At 30.1% G+C, this 16,095-nt stretch overlaps 3 protein-coding genes across 4 annotated transcripts; all 3 read right to left on the bottom strand.

Annotated features, from left to right (window-relative positions):
* Positions 1-560: 560 nt before the first annotated feature.
* Positions 561-6,021, bottom strand: LOC145182886 (nuclear exosome regulator NRDE2-like). Of its 2 annotated transcripts, none has more exons than XM_090084183.1 (8): positions 5,984-6,021; positions 5,508-5,577; positions 3,728-4,855; positions 3,364-3,493; positions 2,170-3,015; positions 1,265-1,907; positions 850-1,053; positions 561-693 (listed from the first exon to the last, which is right to left on the bottom strand). In XM_090084183.1, the coding sequence occupies exons 2-8, from the start codon at positions 5,566-5,568 to the stop codon at positions 571-573; spliced, it is 3,135 nt and encodes a 1,044-aa protein (XP_089940309.1). In that variant the 5' UTR covers positions 5,569-5,577; positions 5,984-6,021; the 3' UTR covers positions 561-570. The 2 variants fall into 2 exon arrangements, with proteins under 2 accessions (XP_089940309.1, XP_089940310.1); XM_090084184.1 differs by lacking the exon at positions 5,984-6,021 and adding an exon at positions 5,773-5,945.
* A 2,451-nt stretch (positions 6,022-8,472) lies between these two features.
* LOC149889989 (uncharacterized) lies at positions 8,473-9,530 on the bottom strand. Its single transcript, XM_090085206.1, has 2 exons — positions 9,221-9,530; positions 8,473-8,822 (listed from the first exon to the last, which is right to left on the bottom strand). The coding sequence occupies exons 1-2, from the start codon at positions 9,528-9,530 to the stop codon at positions 8,473-8,475; spliced, it is 660 nt and encodes a 219-aa protein (XP_089941332.1).
* Positions 9,531-12,783: 3,253 nt separating this feature from the next.
* On the bottom strand, positions 12,784-13,968 carry LOC149889990 (uncharacterized). Its single transcript, XM_090085207.1, has 2 exons — positions 13,662-13,968; positions 12,784-13,232 (listed from the first exon to the last, which is right to left on the bottom strand). Exons 1-2 carry the CDS (start codon positions 13,966-13,968, stop codon positions 12,784-12,786), a joined length of 756 nt encoding a protein of 251 aa, XP_089941333.1.
* Between the last annotated feature and the right edge of the window lie 2,127 nt (positions 13,969-16,095).

Below are 16,095 nucleotides of genomic sequence, written 5' to 3' on the forward strand. Positions count from 1 at the left end.
ACGATCACATAGCAAGCCAGAGCGTTTGCAGAAGAGCAATCTTCCTCAGTTGTAGAAAAATGTATCCGTACTATGGATTCGCGTTGTTAAAAGTGAGGTCTCAAAGATGAGCGATTCTACGGTAGCTCAAAGAAAAAAACTCATGTGCCAAATACTTCTAACAAAAATTATTTTTCTTAAATTCTTTTCATCCTCAAAAACACTTATTTTATGTCGATTATTTTTCTTCAGGCCGATAATTACAGCAACCCCCGGTCTACTTTAGACTACAGATAGGTATAAAATCGTCATCCTAACTCACAGTGTCTCTTTTCCATCTTAAAATGCTTAATGATCTAGGATTATTTGTTTTAAAATACTTTTTTTTTTAATATATATTTTTCAATAAATAATAATAAAAAATGCACTTAATGATGACATATTCTACAAGGAGCTTGGTTTCTATCAACACAATTGAACTTACCTCTAAATCTTTAACTTAAAAATTTCCAATCTAAAAAGTCATCTTTTAGAAGAACGAGATATCGAGAACAGGGATTTTTAATAAAACACGTAGAGTATTTTTAAAGGTTAATCTTCTAGCAAAACATCAAGTTCTTCCATTATGACTTTTATTCGTATTTCTTTCTCGACCATTAACTCAAACAGCTGATTAAATTCATCGAGTTTTTCGCATGCAAATACGTATAGAACCTAAATAAAATTTTAGTTAATTTTAACAAAAATTTTAACACCGCTAAAAATATACTTCTCCAATAAAAAAATTGAGGCTAAGATAATAGACGCATATACATCCACTTGTAACACACCATTTAACATTAGCAAAAGGAAAAAAAAAAAAAAAAACACCTTGACGCAAGGGCAACGCCCAAGAGACGAATAAAAAACATCTTTGGCTTGTTTCAGAGTTCCGTGCTGCAACTGGAAACGAATATAGCTGATCCAGACATCTGCGCAGTACATAATTGTTTCTTCTTGGGTCATTCTTTCGTATAACGATCGTATTCGATTATGTAATCCACAGCTAGGTTCTAGGAACTCAATTTCATTGTCCTTATGTAAAAATACAAACATTTTAAAAACACATAGAAAGTGTTTTATATTTTTATGTTATACAGCAACTTAACAATGATAAACAATATTAATAGATTTGAAACATTTTGAACGAAATGTTCAACAATGCCGTACTTTGCTTTTAAATAATAAACACAAAAGTTAACATATAACACGTATAATATACATAAAGTTCTTCTTCAATACTCACCTCGGTAAGCTTCTTGCAGTTGATAAACGCTATTCTCGCCTCTTCATACTTCACAGCATTTAGCCATAAGTTAATGTCATATGGGTTTGCCTTGATGATCTTCTCATAGCACCGACGAGCGTTTAGACTGTTGAATCCATGACGAAATGTTGATATAAACAAGTCGTTAAAGATGCGCCGACCACCATAAAACTGCATGCAGCTTAAAATCATATTTTTGTACTTAGAAAAATGGAGATGCGTTGATAGAGAAAAATTGTTAAACAAGACCAAAATGTACACAAATGCGTCTGGTAAACACTTTAGTACATTGGGAGGCAAAGAAAAAAGTTCATCGAAACGTTCCTGTAAAACGCTTGGTCCGTTATATAGATACTCAAACAAGATAAAGCAACAGAGAAAATCTTGAATCATTGAGAAAGAAGCGTTCAGCAGTCGCGATTGGCGTAGTTCGCGAATAGTTTCGGAAAACGTTTGCTTTAAAGATGAAAAAATTTTTAGCAATATCACATAACTCACTTCACAAGTTTCTGAGAGCCGTTGATTCGGTTCAATAAATGCCATGAAGAGCTTTTGTATGTCGCTTTTTTTATGAGATAGCATGTCAGGTTTCTTGATGTCCACATGGAGCTCAATAAGATTTCTTGAAAAGAAAAATTTGTTAACGTAAAAATTATTTCATATACTGAAGAAATTATTAATTTATTTTTATACTCGAATCAAATTAAATCTCAGTAAAGATAAAAAACAGAAAAATTAGTAAAATTAAATCAAAACTTTTAATGAAAAGAGAGAAAAAAAGTTTTATTTAAACTGGAGGAGCAAAAAAAAAAAAGAAAAAAGAAAAAAGAAAGAGAATTAGTTAAGGAAAAAAAACCCTAAAATTTTAGGAAACTATAATTTACCTGGTGATGGTTGCACAATGATATATACCATGTTTTTTATCTTTGCCAAAAAGTTGAATAGCTGTGAAAAATATGTTTTTTGAATCAATAATATTTCCCAGATTCCATTCAAACGTTGCATACATGTCCCATATAGCAACAGAACTCCGATTTGAAACCAACTTTAATAGACTTTTAATAAATTTAGAAATTTCTTTCCAATATTTTTTATCCAGTTCTTTGCTGGTATTTTCAAACTCAATACAAAATAAGATTGTTTCAAAATGCAGCCAAATTTGTGACAGCTCTGTTATGCTTTTTTCAGAAACAAGTCCAATGCATTGACAAAATATTTCTCGAACAAGTTTTACAGAACTTTTAATCAACTTTTCTTCATTAAACAAGATTGAGTCAATGCAGACATAATTTGAAAAATGCTTTGTATGGCAAAGACAAACATGGGGGCATTCTTTTATCATAAAGAACCTCTTATAACATTCAAGAAAACTAAGGATGTCAGCAGGTATAGATACACCAAGAAGAAACAAGTATGTGAGCACAAATTGAAAACTCAAATGTTTTGAAGGAACTGTAAACAGTATAGAAGAAACATCCTCAAAAAATATGATTCTCTCTGGATCTTCACAAGAATCTAGATCACTTTGAAAAGGCAAAATGTCGAGTAAACTTCGTATCTTTTCTAAACATAACCATATTTTCTCTTTTGATACAATCTCTACTGAGTTTTTAAAAGCTTCAAGAGATATATCAAAAGAGAGATCTTGTAATGTTTCATCGAACTTAATTACAGATATGTTTTTTAATTCCTCAGAGGAATTCCAGTGCACAGCACCAGACTCACCCAACCTATAATTTAAACAACTATATTAAAAACATAAAAATTTGAATTTCATAGAATTTCCTTTATCATTAATCATTTTGTAAAACAACTAACATGAATTCAAACTAACATGAATTCAAAGTACAATTGGAAATATTTAAGGACACATTAATAAAAAATTCTCATTACAAAAATATGAGAACAGAAAATCAGCAATGTTTATTCTAAAAATTCATTTTAACAGCAGATGTAATGTTTTTTAAAAACAGCAACTATTAAAAAACATTAAATTTCGACTGTAAAATAATTTTATACTCTTCCTAACTAAAATCCAATAAATCAAAAATAAAATAACTTATAATACAATAACATACCTGGGCAAACTTTTGTTATAGAACTCCTCAAATAACTTTAATTTATGTGTTTCATTATCTATTCCATTTGGAGGTGCAAGATTGTATTCAATCATACAGTACAGCATGCAGGTGGTTTTCTCAGTGTAGCCTAAAGATGATACATGTCATATACAACTTGAACTTCCTGATTTATTCCCCCAACCCCTACTCTCCTATAAATGTTTAATTTTGTTATTTAATCACTAGCTTGAATTTTATTTCAAAAAATTTCTTTTACATATCTTATGATATGTATTTCTTTTAAAAAGTTTTGAAAATTTTTCACATTTAATCAGTTTTTTATTTTACAAAAGAAAGTCTGTTTTTCAATAAAACACCTTACCTGCTAACCAAAGGTAACACACAAGCTGTATATATATTGATATTATACCCTGCAGTATACCATCCTCTGCTTTATGAGAACGAACAGTTCCATTTAAGATTCCAGAAAGCATGCGAAAACATCGACCATATTCTGTAATAACTTTAGAGACTTTATTAGATAACAAGTCAGACTGCAAAAACAATAAGTACTCTTGCCATATCAATGTTTTATTCGGAAACTGAAAAATTAAATCTTTCCACTTTGTATATAGCTTATCTGATGTCCAAATATGTTTGATAATGTTCATGTACTTTATTATTAGTCTGACAGATGTAGGATTTTGAGCAAGAGCTTTTTCTAATATGCTAGCTTTTTTCTCTACAACAACTTTTGAGGAACTATTGTAAAAGTCATCGCAAGAACACAATAAATCTTGGTAATCAACAAAGTCTAACCAAACTTTTTCATTTTCAGGTTGCTCCAAAAGTAATTGAGAAAATCTTTTGTTTTCTTCTAAATATGCAGCACCAATGAAATCATTTATATCACTATCTGTGACAGCTTCATAAGGAGTAGTTACAGGAAGAAACTCTTTACTTTCAACATGACTAGGAAATATGTTTTGATCTGAAAAGTTTAGCTGCTTCATCTTACATTGATTTTTAAAGTATCGAATATCAACATCATTATGATTTCGCTTTTTACGACGTTGTGGAAAATACTGGAAATGCTTACTTCCCAAACCAACACACAAAAATTTAAGTTTCTTTTGATAAGAGGGAATATCGAACTTATAGAGCCCATCAAACTCAAAGTTTTTGCCATCACCTTGAGTGTCTTTTCTATGCGCATCTTTAATAGTTAGAGATGTGTTTTCCAACCATGTAATATCAGGTTTAACAAAATCTTTCTTTTTATCATTTTTATGGCTTTTTTTTCTCTTTTTTTTCTCCTCTTTTCTTTTTTTTTTTTTTTTACCAGACCTTTTTTTATTTTTAGGAGTTGAAGAATCACTTTCCCAAGATTCATTCTTCTCCTCATTATAAAACTTGTCTTCTTGACTTATCAAGCTAACACAAGCATCTTTTGTACTTTTTGTGCTCAATGACTCATCAGATTTCAAGGAGACATCTTCAAGCACATCATCTAAAAATGTATAGATAATGAAAATAAAAAACACATATTGTGAATTATAGCTGTTGACTTAAACTATATATTTTCAATTTTAAATCTCATTTTGAGTTAAGTTTTTAGCAAAATTCAACTATTCCAGATCAGTTACAATAATAATTGTTATAAGCCTTTTAGAACTATTGATTATCTAAAAATCCAAATGTTAATGTTAACAGCTATCTATATAACTTTTACTTTAAATCATAATAACAAAGCCTCTTGCAAAAAAAAAAAACAAACAAACAACGGTTATGTCTTTGGTAATTGGTACTTTAAAACAAAAAGGCAATTTTTTTTTTGAGAATTCCAGATTATTCTATTGAACATAGCAACAACAAAAAAATTACAGAAGCATTACTCATAGTAAATAGGGATTTATATACGTATTAAGCATAAGCATGTATAAAAATCAAGACAGCTATACTTTTCTTATATATAAAAGTTCAAAATTACTGTGTGGAAAGTTCTAAACATTATCAAAAAAAGATTTAAAAATTTTAACAACTTTTTAAAACTTGTTTCTTATACATAGTAAAGAAAATTATCCTAAATAAGCATTTAAATTATTAACATAAAAAGTATGAAGAATTCTAGGAACTACAAAAAAGTATTTGCTATCACAAACCTACAGAACCAGATCTTTGTTTAAGTAGACAGGCTGCTGATGGAAACAATAAGCCACTCATGCTAATAGTCTAAAATATGTATTTAAAAAAGACGCGATTTTTATAAGTATTTTAAAGAAACATATATATATATATATATATATATATATATATATATATATATATATATATATATATATATATATATATATATATATATATATATATATATATATATATATATATATATATATATATATGTTTATAAAAAATTATTTAAATAACCTTGTCAATTTATTTTTGTTTTCTTTGCAAATATTTTTTGGTGAATTCTTAACACATTGATAATTAATAACAAAAAAAATATTTTCATTTGCATAAATTTTACTTGAAATTTTACCAAAAACTTTTTTATATGTAAAACTTAAATAACAATCTATACTTAAGAAATTCAACCAAAAATTATTTGTTATTATTTGTTACAAAAGGTCCGTACTTCTCTTCACAATGCGACATTTTAAACCTGAAATGTTAAGTTGTACTGGTAAAAAATTAATCCTATTTAAGTCAATAGATTGGTATAAAATACAAAACCAAAATCAAAACCCAAACAATAGACACCTGTTGATTTACTGGTGTCTAAAATTGTTAGCAATACTGTATTGCGTGCTGTATCGTTAACACTCCGCAAATAGGCCATTGCTTGAATTCTTAATTTAGTAGCCACCTAACTTTTGTGATACATTTAAATTTTTCATCAAATCGTGTACAATTTCAAAGAAGAGCAGAATTTGTGAGCTTTTCTTGACCAATTGTCAATCTTGAATAATTTTTTACGCTAATCATTGTTGAGAAAGAACGTTCTCCTTCACAAGAAGTAGCAAGATGCTCAAGTAAATACGAAAATACATATATTTGGGAAAATTAATTTTTTTATAATAAGATACAACAACATTTTCCACACTGTTTTTTGAAATAGATTCATCTTTTTATCACTCTAATTTCCCTATAAGCTTTTTTCCCCTGTTCTTCAAAAGAACCAAAAGAATTTCACATAGTTTCAAGATGAACGAGCAATACCAATGAGCATAAATCTTTTAAAGTAGTGTATAATTTGATAAGTACGGCTGTTATAGTTTGCATGGTTGCGCTGTCTCCGATTGAAAGGCCGAACAAGTGAAAATGCTTGGAAAACTGGTTCTGTGTGTTTTAAAGACATTCTACAACTGTTGATAAAATTTTCAACAAATCCATTTGTACAATCCATCTTGATTGGTCTGAATTTGAAAGCTGTGCGCTTTGTTTGGTTCAACAGCTTCGTTTATGCCATGTGATTCAAATTGCTACATACCATGTTAGTCAAATTAAAAAAACTTCAACAAAGTCATGCTTATCCGAAATTTCCTTCATTAACATAGTAACGTAGTCATACGATTTTTAGAAATCTTTGCAAAATAGTTGAAAAATTTTTAAATAAACCATGAATAAAGAAAAATGATGTGAACTGTGGGCTTTAAAAAACACGATATTCAAAAAAAAAAACACGATATTCCAAAAAAAAAAAAAAAATTGAAACTTTCTTTTTTTGTTATTTCATAAGTTGTAAGTAAATAATTTCTTTTCGAAGGCCCACTTTTTTTCTGATGTCTGAGGCAAATGCCCAATCTGCCCATTTCTATAAGGTATCAGAAACCTGTTGAATGACAACAACCATATTTGAAGTTTTGAAAAAGAATCTTTGAAAAACAATTTATGTACTGCTACTTTTACTCATTTATGAAAGAAATACCAGACATTAATCTATAAAAATTATTGAGCACGATATGGTACGCTACTTAAATACAAACCACGTATTTATTGCAGCTGCTTGATGCAAGTTGACAAAAGAAAAGAGCTACAAGCAAAAGTTTCTTCCCGATTAAATATTTATGAGAAAACGGTTTGTTCGAAATCCTTTTCAAAATTAAAATTTACGTTACTTTTTTATAAATTTATAAAAGGTTTGACTTTGATAGGATGATGTTTATGCTATAAATTGTTTATTTTAAACGTGTTATTGACTTTTTTTTTCATCTTTTAATTTTATAAAAAATAAAATCTTTCAAAATATACCCTGGAATTTCCAAATAAGTTTCAATTCAGAAATACTTCGGAAAAAATGTGCTAACTACCTAAAATTTGCAAAAATTAAAAAATTCTATGCAAAAAATCTGATGTGACATTAAATGGAATCCTTTTTTTTATTGCTTGTATTATAATATAATTCAAGCTTATTGGAAGACTAATATTATTTTGTCAATTTAAAACTTAAGATAGTAAATAAAAACTTTTTTTCGATACTCTCCAGTTAGATACTTTAGACTTGATAAGTTTTTCCACCATCCTGACGATATTATACAAAATTTAAAAACGATAAAAAATGACGTTCTTCAAGAAAAAAAAAAGTATAAAAGTATTTTTTAATGACGTCAAACACCACAACACTGTGATTGTTTTCATTGTGGTTTTTTTAATCATAACTTGTTAAGGACTAAATGTTTTTTTTTATTAATCAAGGACTTGCCTTGTCATTATTTTCTAATGTTTCAGTTAGCAATGTTAATGCAAGTTGAATATAGTTATTTAGCTTTCAGCAGAGTTTATAAAAGACGGAAAAATTCTCAACTACACTTTTCTTTCGCAGCCATTGGCGTCCGCCTCCCCAAAATACGGAAATCTTGAAAATCGTTTTATAACATTAATTGCCAAATTTTGAGTATTTTAACAAAATTATGACTTTGTATGAGATTGGTTTTTATTAAAAGTTATCGAATAAAATATTTTGGTACTTTTTTCTATTACATAAACTTAAATAAAAATTGATTTAATCATCGAAACAAAAGTCAATTTTACTGAGTGTTCAAAGACAAGAATTAAAGTTTGGGTTATGTTTTATATTCCATTTTAAAACAAGTTACATAAAATAGAATCTTTTTTTATATATGATTAACGTAATAAAGAGAATTTAACTTTGTCAAGCAAATCCAAATTTTGTCTAACTACTAAAATCGCGTTTAATGTTTCATCCGAAAGCCGAGTTCTCAAATGGGTGTAGACCATTGCAAAGCTACTAAAATCTCGTTCAACTTTGACCTGAGAAAATGCAGAACCAAAAACAACTTGAGAAATATTGTAAAGTTCCTTCCAGTTAGGATCATCACGTTTTAAGTGCCAATATTCAAGAATATTAAAATTCTCATTCACACCAATACGTGGCTCACTATATACAATATTTGTTATTTGCTGATGAATTCTTGTGTTTTGTATAAAATCTATGCTTTGACGTTGACCTCCTCCTGAAAGAAGAGATACCAATTATTTGTTTATCAAACAACAACTATTGTCTAATCGAACTGATTATCGAATCATTAAAAGTTTCAAAGTTTTTCAAACACTTAAAAGATAAAAACTTTTATTTAAAATTTGACTTTTTGACCTTAAATCAATAAAAGGTTAAACTACTTTTGTTTGGTTTGTGAAGAAAAAAAAAAAAAAAAAAAAAATGGAAGAAACGAATAATACTCTACGATGACGAAAATCATTAACATCAAGTTATTGAATAGTATTGAACTTTTATTGACACAGTGTGGAAATTCTTGATTTTTTAATGTAATTGAATAAAATTTGTTTAATGAACCGCTTGATATCAAATACTGGTTAAATATCAATTACTGAATGATAGTAAAATCTCTACCTGAAAGTTGAGCCAAACGTTCTTCATCTTCATCTCGTAAGTTTTCAGGCTGTCGAGCAATTTCAGCAAGTTGTCTTTGTGAGTTTGCAAAGTGATGAATCTTCAGTAAATGATCTACTCCACGGCTTCTCAATAAGTCGTTAAAAACTTCATGACTAGCACTATTCCATGCAAAACGAGGATCCAGTAAGAGAGCAGCGATGAAAGCATCACATTCAAAAAACCTTTGTGAACGTAAATTTAAAGCTTCTAGAAGTTTAGATGTTAAATTATTTTGTCCATCGGCAATCTTTTCTAAATTCATCACCATTCTCATCCATCGTAAAAAGAAGTCCGACGTGGTATAGTCTGATCTTTAAAAATCCTTCATTGCATAAAATATCGGCTCGAATGTTCTTGCATATTCCTCAATAAATTTCCAGGTTTCATCATTTAATCTTAGCTCGCGGTTATTTCGATTAGTCCCGATTTGTTCATATATCGCGAGTTTTTCAAACATGTCTGATACCATGATGTAAGTACTACTCCATCTCGGAGCAATATCTTTGCGTGGTCTCTTGAGATCAGCAAAAATTGCATCATATTTAGGCGCTTGTGTATTTCTTACAAATTTTCTTATTTCAGCAAGAGTGGCTTCAAACGGCTCTGTTACGTCTTTTGCAGCTAATTGGCAAACATGCGCTCCACAAAACATTTTGGTACAGATTGCACCAATATTATTTTCTAACACATTTACTTTTCTCTCTTGTTCTTGAGCATGTGATAGTCTTTCGATCCCATCGTCTGTATCTTCAGAATTTCCTACAAGTTCTTCTTCAAAATTGACTCGGTCAAGCAGATCGAAATCTTCAAAATCAAACTGTTGTGCTTCCTCAACAAATTCATTACAAACGATCATTTGATTTTGCATTTCTCTGATAGCATCAGAAGCTTTGATCATGTTTTTACCTTGATCCGAACAAGTTGAGTAAATATCATCTGTCCCTTTCCCTACTTTCGCAATCAGAGTAATTAGCTGATCAGCTAAAACCGCTCCAAGTTGCCGTCCGTGCTGAGTGAGCATTCCCAAAGTTCGATCGTGCAATTTTCCATCTTTTGTATACCGAATACTTGCAGAAAAAACGTTTGTATTGAAACGAGACGCTGAGTCAAACATTAATGACGGATATACATTTTCTATATCCTTTGCAATAATTTCATAAATTTGGTCAGCAGCTTTAAGAATAAATTCTTTCGCTTTTTGACGATTCCATCTCACACCAAAAGCTTGAAGAGCCTTTCTAATCATCTCATTCTTCCCCATGTCATCAGCGACTGTCATAGGCAAATTTCTCATCAGAATCGATTTTATGAAGTCTCTTACTGTATCGTTGATATCGAAGTCAAATTTAACTTTTTTACGCGAAACGAAAATAGCATTTTCTTCACCGCTACCCTCATAATGATTACTATTTCAAACTCTCCTCCTTTCCGAAATTCCTAGTTCTATAGCAATATCCTTGTGTTTTGAATGCAAATGGTTTTTGAGATGAGAAACATTTCCGGCAAGAATTGCTGGCTTTTGTTCTGCGCACACTTTGCATTTCCATCTGTTATTTTCAGTCAAAAAATATTCTTTTACTCGGTTAACTAAAAAAAAAATAAAAAATACTATTGCTTATTACTCGAACCTTAATGAATAAGAAATTCGAACAATGAAAATTCCATCGTTTAGAGACGCTTTTCAAAAAAACTTTATCGTACCGGTGTTGCGTTAAAAAAGTTAGTCGTTAAAAAAGTTTATAAACTGTGAATTCTGCGCGTGCGCAAAATAATTATAACTTTTTTAACACCATAAGGCGTTAAAAAAGTTTGCCTGTTAAAAAAGTATTCAAAATGGTACCGTCAACCGGGGTTACATTGGTCGCCGGGGTAACTTTGGTCAATTGTTGATTTTTTTTTAAATTCCTAAAGTTTAACAAAGATTGCATGTTTTAATTTTGTTAGAGATACCACAATATATATCAACTATTATATAAACAATTTATATCAACAATTTTGGTATATCAACAGTTTTTGTGAATATAGCAGTTACTTCGTGGACTACATTGAGTTTATTTTGGGGTTTTTGTCATTTCTGATACATTTATTGAACCATTTGGATTATTAGCCGGTGAAAATGCTGAGGAAATATAAGCGAAAGCCTGATTCAAGAGCATATGCAACTACATACAGTCAAGAAACGTTGTCCAATGCTATGAAAGAATGTTTAACTGGAAGAATGAGCGTGAGAAAGGCTAGTCGACAGTTTGGAATAAACGCTACCCATTTGCTTCAACCGCTAGACGTTGCTGTTTTCCGTCCGCTAAAGATAGAATGGCGCAGGATACTGGAAAATTGGCGAAGGGAATCGCGCATCAAAGAATCAATACCGAAAAATCAGTTCCACGGTCTTCTTGCTCTACTGCAACGTCAATTGAAAAGCGATAATTTGAGATCTGACTTCAAGGCTAGTGGAATATTTCCCTTCGATAAAGAAATGGTCATGAAGCGTTTGCCACAGGTTAACAAAGACATTGGAGGAGGTACCGGTAGTACTGTTAAGGAAGTATTTAATGAAGCTATGGCAGGTCTATTAGTGAAACATTTTGGACAGGATGGGAAAACAAAGCGCACCAGAAGAAAAAAGATCACACATGGCAAAGCGATAACACCGCAAGATCTGGTGAATAACACAACTCCTACCACATCAAAGAACAACAATAACACCAAGAATAACAAGAAAAGGGCAAGAGTTGAACAAGTGTCATCATCCTCAGATGAGGATGATGACCTACTAGAAAATGACTTTTGCACAATAACAGGGAGCGTTGTTGCAAAATTTTTTGTCCATTTAAATGTTTTTTTCATGTTTCTCTAAGGACTAATGATTTTTTAAAACTCCAAAGTGACCAATGTTACCCCATAGCAGGGGTATTATTGATCAAACATGATAAAAACCTGGGGTAATATTGGTCACTTTTTGGCGTTTAAAAAATTTGTAATAAAAAAATGAAAGAAATAAATATAGAGTCCTATAGCCAAGACCTATAATGTTATTACCAAAAGAGAAAGCTGTAAAAAAGTTAGTAAGATTCAGAGATGTTTAAGAAAAACTGCCAAAACTGAACAAAGTTACCCCGGTTGACTCTTTTATTTGCGCAAACCTCAAATCCACAACAGAATATGCTTTGAAATTTTGATTAAGGCATTGGGAGACATTCTTTTTTTATTTTTGGGCTATAGCTCAAAAACAGAGTTTCAATTTTTTTTTCCAAATTTTTTTTTCCCGCAATTTTCTAATTCTTTAAAGTTAAACTTTTTCATGACATTTTTTTTTTCATTTGACCTCCTCATAGTATCAAAGCTTTTAAACTCCTAAATAAATTATATTTCATGAAAAAATAGATCATACTCACTTCTAAAAGAATTATACTAACACTGATACTTTAATCAGTTCTCTCAAAGACAAAAACATGGAATATTTTTTTATTTTAAAATTTGTTTATTTAAAAAATAGGCTGAAGAGACAAAATCAAATATTTTTAATTTCTCATGTTATAGTTCAGAAACATTAACATTTCACCATGAGCTCCTGTTAAGCTATTTCTCTTTGCAGTATATACATTTCCACCAATACTAAAAAGTCTTTCACTCTCCACAGAAGACGGTAGGCAGCTTAAATACTTTAAAGCAAGCTTTGCTAATAGTGGCATTTTAGTTTTCTGTGATTTCCACCACAACAAAGGATTGCTTTTTTTGTGAATAAAGTCTTCATTTGAGTAGAGTTGAATTTCGTTTAATAAAGTTTCATTTGAAATTAAAGTTTGTGGTTGGCAGATTTGCTTAGAATTAAATCCTACAGGTTCTTCAAAGCAATTGTCAAAACCCATTTCTACTATATCTTTGTATTCATTTAGCACTGTACCATTATTTGCATACTCTGAGTCAATATTTTCAATGTCACAAGCTGCAGACTGATCATTTTCAGTAACTTTGATGTTTTTTTATATTTTCATGGGTTTTAATAAGTTGAATGGTTATGTTTTAGCAGCTGAGAAGGTGTTTTCATTTTTGAACATTTTTGATTTGAATCTGGGATCAAGAAATGCTGACAAGATGATGTTATAGTTATCAGTATATTGTTTGAATTTATTCTCAATTGAATAAGTTAAATTAGTTGTCATCAATTGAAGCTTTATTAATGAAATGTTTCAAAAGCTGTATCTGTGGTATAACATTTGAGACAATAGAATTTCTTTCACTCAAGCGAACTGTTGTTTTTTGGACATTTTTTAGCAAAACACTAAATTGTCCAATAATTATCCATTTGTTTGCATTTAATGAAGGAAGCTTACCATTTTCAAGTGCATATATGGTTAGAGGTTTCCTGTTCATAAATTTGTTCTAACATGATAGGTACTATTCCACCTTGTTGGAACATTTTGAATAAACTTGTGCTTAGGAAAATTGTTTGCTTCTTGAAGAGCTTTAAGTTTATAGCAGGCTTGGGGAGAATGGCTGAAATGTCCAACAATTGAATGGCAGTTTGCAATGACATTCTTGACTACTGTTTGTTCAAAAATACAGTCATTAATTACTAGTTGCAGTGTGTGTAAAAAACAAGGCACACTATCATATGGGGTATCTTGAATAGCCTTAACAATATTTGCACCATTATCTCTAGCTATAAAATGAATTTTTGAAGGTGATATTTTAAATACAGCCATAATATCTTCAGTCAATTCAGCAATATTTGCTGCTGTATGCCTCTCAGGAAATAGCTACTCTAAGTACAAGTTTTCTGATTAAATGTATTGTCTAAACAGTGACCTGTCAGGCTCATGAAGCTTTCATTTGAACTACTGGTCCATATATCAGTAGTAAAGCTTATGAATTCAGAAACTTAGTAAACATGGACAGCCATTTTTAATATAAAGTATTAACTACTTTTTAATATTTTACATACCCTAACGAAACGATGCAACTTTTTTAACGCCAAATTTCATTCCCTAACGAACGCTTTTTAATTATATTGCGCACGCGTAACGCATGCGCAAAACTATTTGTTAACTTTTTTAACTACTAACTTTTTTAACGCAACACCGGTAGTGATCGACCGGAACAGATATTTTGCCGGAACCGGAACCAAACCGGTAATAGATTCTAAATATTCCTAACCGGAACCGGAACCGAAAATAAATCCAAACCGGAACAGGAACCGAAACCGGAACCGAAAATAAGTAATATATTTTTAAAAAGTTAGTTCTAATTTAAACAAAAATTAATGTAGTAAAAATAACTAAAATTTTACATTTTTTTTTAAAGTTTTTCCGAAACCCAAGGCATAGAGAAGCAGTGAGACAATCCAAAAAAATCATTTAACACCTAAATGATTTTTTGGATTGTCAAAATGCACATTAATCGTTTTCCCCTGTTCGAATTCATCTTTAGGAGGTTCAAAATTGTCCATTTGGATCATGACAATATGTTTAAGAAAATGAGCTGGTAAGAATCAGAATAGTGTAACTTCAGCTCAAATAATAGCGATAAAAACATTACAAGATATGAATATTAATTTAAAGTTAATTTAAACAAGAAAATTAATTAGTTTTCAAACAAAGCCAAATTTTATTAACATTAATTCTCAAGCTTAACAACTAATTTAAAAATTTTTTTAATCATTTTTATCAAAATGATCATAACGGTATTATGCTAAATAAAGCTTTATAATATATATTTTCGGTAGCATTTTGAACCGGAAATCCGGCCGGAACCGAAATCTTAAATATACCCGGAACAGGAACCGGAATTTCGGTTCCGGTCGTAATTTTGGCCGGAAACCGGATCCGAACCGAATTCCGGTCGATCACTAAACACCGGTAAAGTGCGAGATTTTGACTCCCACTTTTTTTTTACTTAGTAAAAATCTCATACTAAGTTTTTACTGTATTTTTATGTACAAATTTATTTTGCAACCACGTATTTTGCCAATACTTTTAAACGTTGCAACGTGTAAGGAAACCTATAGGGTAAATAATTAGTAAGAAAGCGACAAGGTAAACAGTTTATATATTTATAGTTGTTTAAAATAATTGCATTGAGTTTTCAATTGTGTTTTGTAGTGGTGCGATACTAGCTTAGTTTGGATGTACTTTTGTATGGTGCAGTTTTCAACTAAAAAAAAATTCAAAATTTTTAAAGAATTTTTTTTTTAAAATTTTTGTTTAGAGGAAAACTATTTGGTGTAAAGAAGAGCAACACCACATAATTAAGTTTTTGAATGATGCTTATGATATTTCCAATGAGGCAAATGCATTATCTGGCCGCATAGGCATCAATTCAACCACAGAAAATATTCAAAAATTTTTTGGTAAAGAATGGTAAAGTACAATGCCACTTTTGTTTCAAGATGTAATAACTTTCAAAAAGCTGAAATAAAGAACCTTCAAGTGAAACCATTGTTACAAATCGCTTCAGTTTAAAAAGTTAACATAACAAAAGTTATGATTGATTTGACTCGATTGCCATAAGTAATATGTTATTTTCAAAAATTTTGAATTTTTTTAAGTTAAAAACTGCACCACACGACAAAAGTGCAAGCCAAATTAAGCTAGTATCACACAATTGGTAACATAAAATGAATATAAGTAGCATAAACAACTATAAATATATAAACTGTTTACCTTATCGCCAGATTTACCTAGATGACACAACTCATTATTATCAACTATGAATAACTTTGTTTTTCTTCGAAAATTCTATTTATCAACACCATTTACTAATAGCTGTCTTTGGATTATTTTGTCTTTTAAAAAAAAACAAACGTCAACTAATTCAGTATGCGGCGTTTAATT

Source organism: Hydra viridissima, unplaced genomic scaffold (genome assembly GCF_058129835.1).
Source record: "Hydra viridissima isolate aposymbiotic clone 2 unplaced genomic scaffold, HvirCarnegie_v1 scaffold_4, whole genome shotgun sequence".
Lineage (NCBI taxonomy): Eukaryota > Metazoa > Cnidaria > Hydrozoa > Anthoathecata > Hydridae > Hydra > Hydra viridissima.

What these genes read in the sequence shown, in the direction of transcription:
- LOC145182886 (XM_090084183.1), bottom strand. Translation starts at nt 5,568, where the DNA reads ATGAGTGGCTTATTGTTTCCATCAGCAGCCTGTCTACTTAAACAAAGA. An exon ending in TATAACAAAAGTTTGCCCAG is followed by an intron (nt 3,016 to 3,363) that starts GTATGTTATTGT and finishes TTTAAATTATAG; the next exon opens with GTTGGGTGAGTCTGGTGCTG. An exon ending in ACTGCAAGAAGCTTACCGAG is followed by an intron (nt 1,054 to 1,264) that starts GTGAGTATTGAA and finishes TTTTTACATAAG; the next exon opens with GACAATGAAATTGAGTTCCT.
- LOC149889990 (XM_090085207.1), bottom strand. Translation starts at nt 13,968, where the DNA reads ATGGCTGTATTTAAAATATCACCTTCAAAAATTCATTTTATAGCTAGA. An exon ending in TGTTCCAACAAGGTGGAATA is followed by an intron (nt 13,233 to 13,661) that starts GTACCTATCATG and finishes AAAACATCAAAG; the next exon opens with TTACTGAAAATGATCAGTCT.
- LOC149889989 (XM_090085206.1), bottom strand. Translation starts at nt 9,530, where the DNA reads ATGGTGATGAATTTAGAAAAGATTGCCGATGGACAAAATAATTTAACA. An exon ending in ACGTTTGGCTCAACTTTCAG is followed by an intron (nt 8,823 to 9,220) that starts GTAGAGATTTTA and finishes CTCTTCTTTCAG; the next exon opens with GAGGAGGTCAACGTCAAAGC.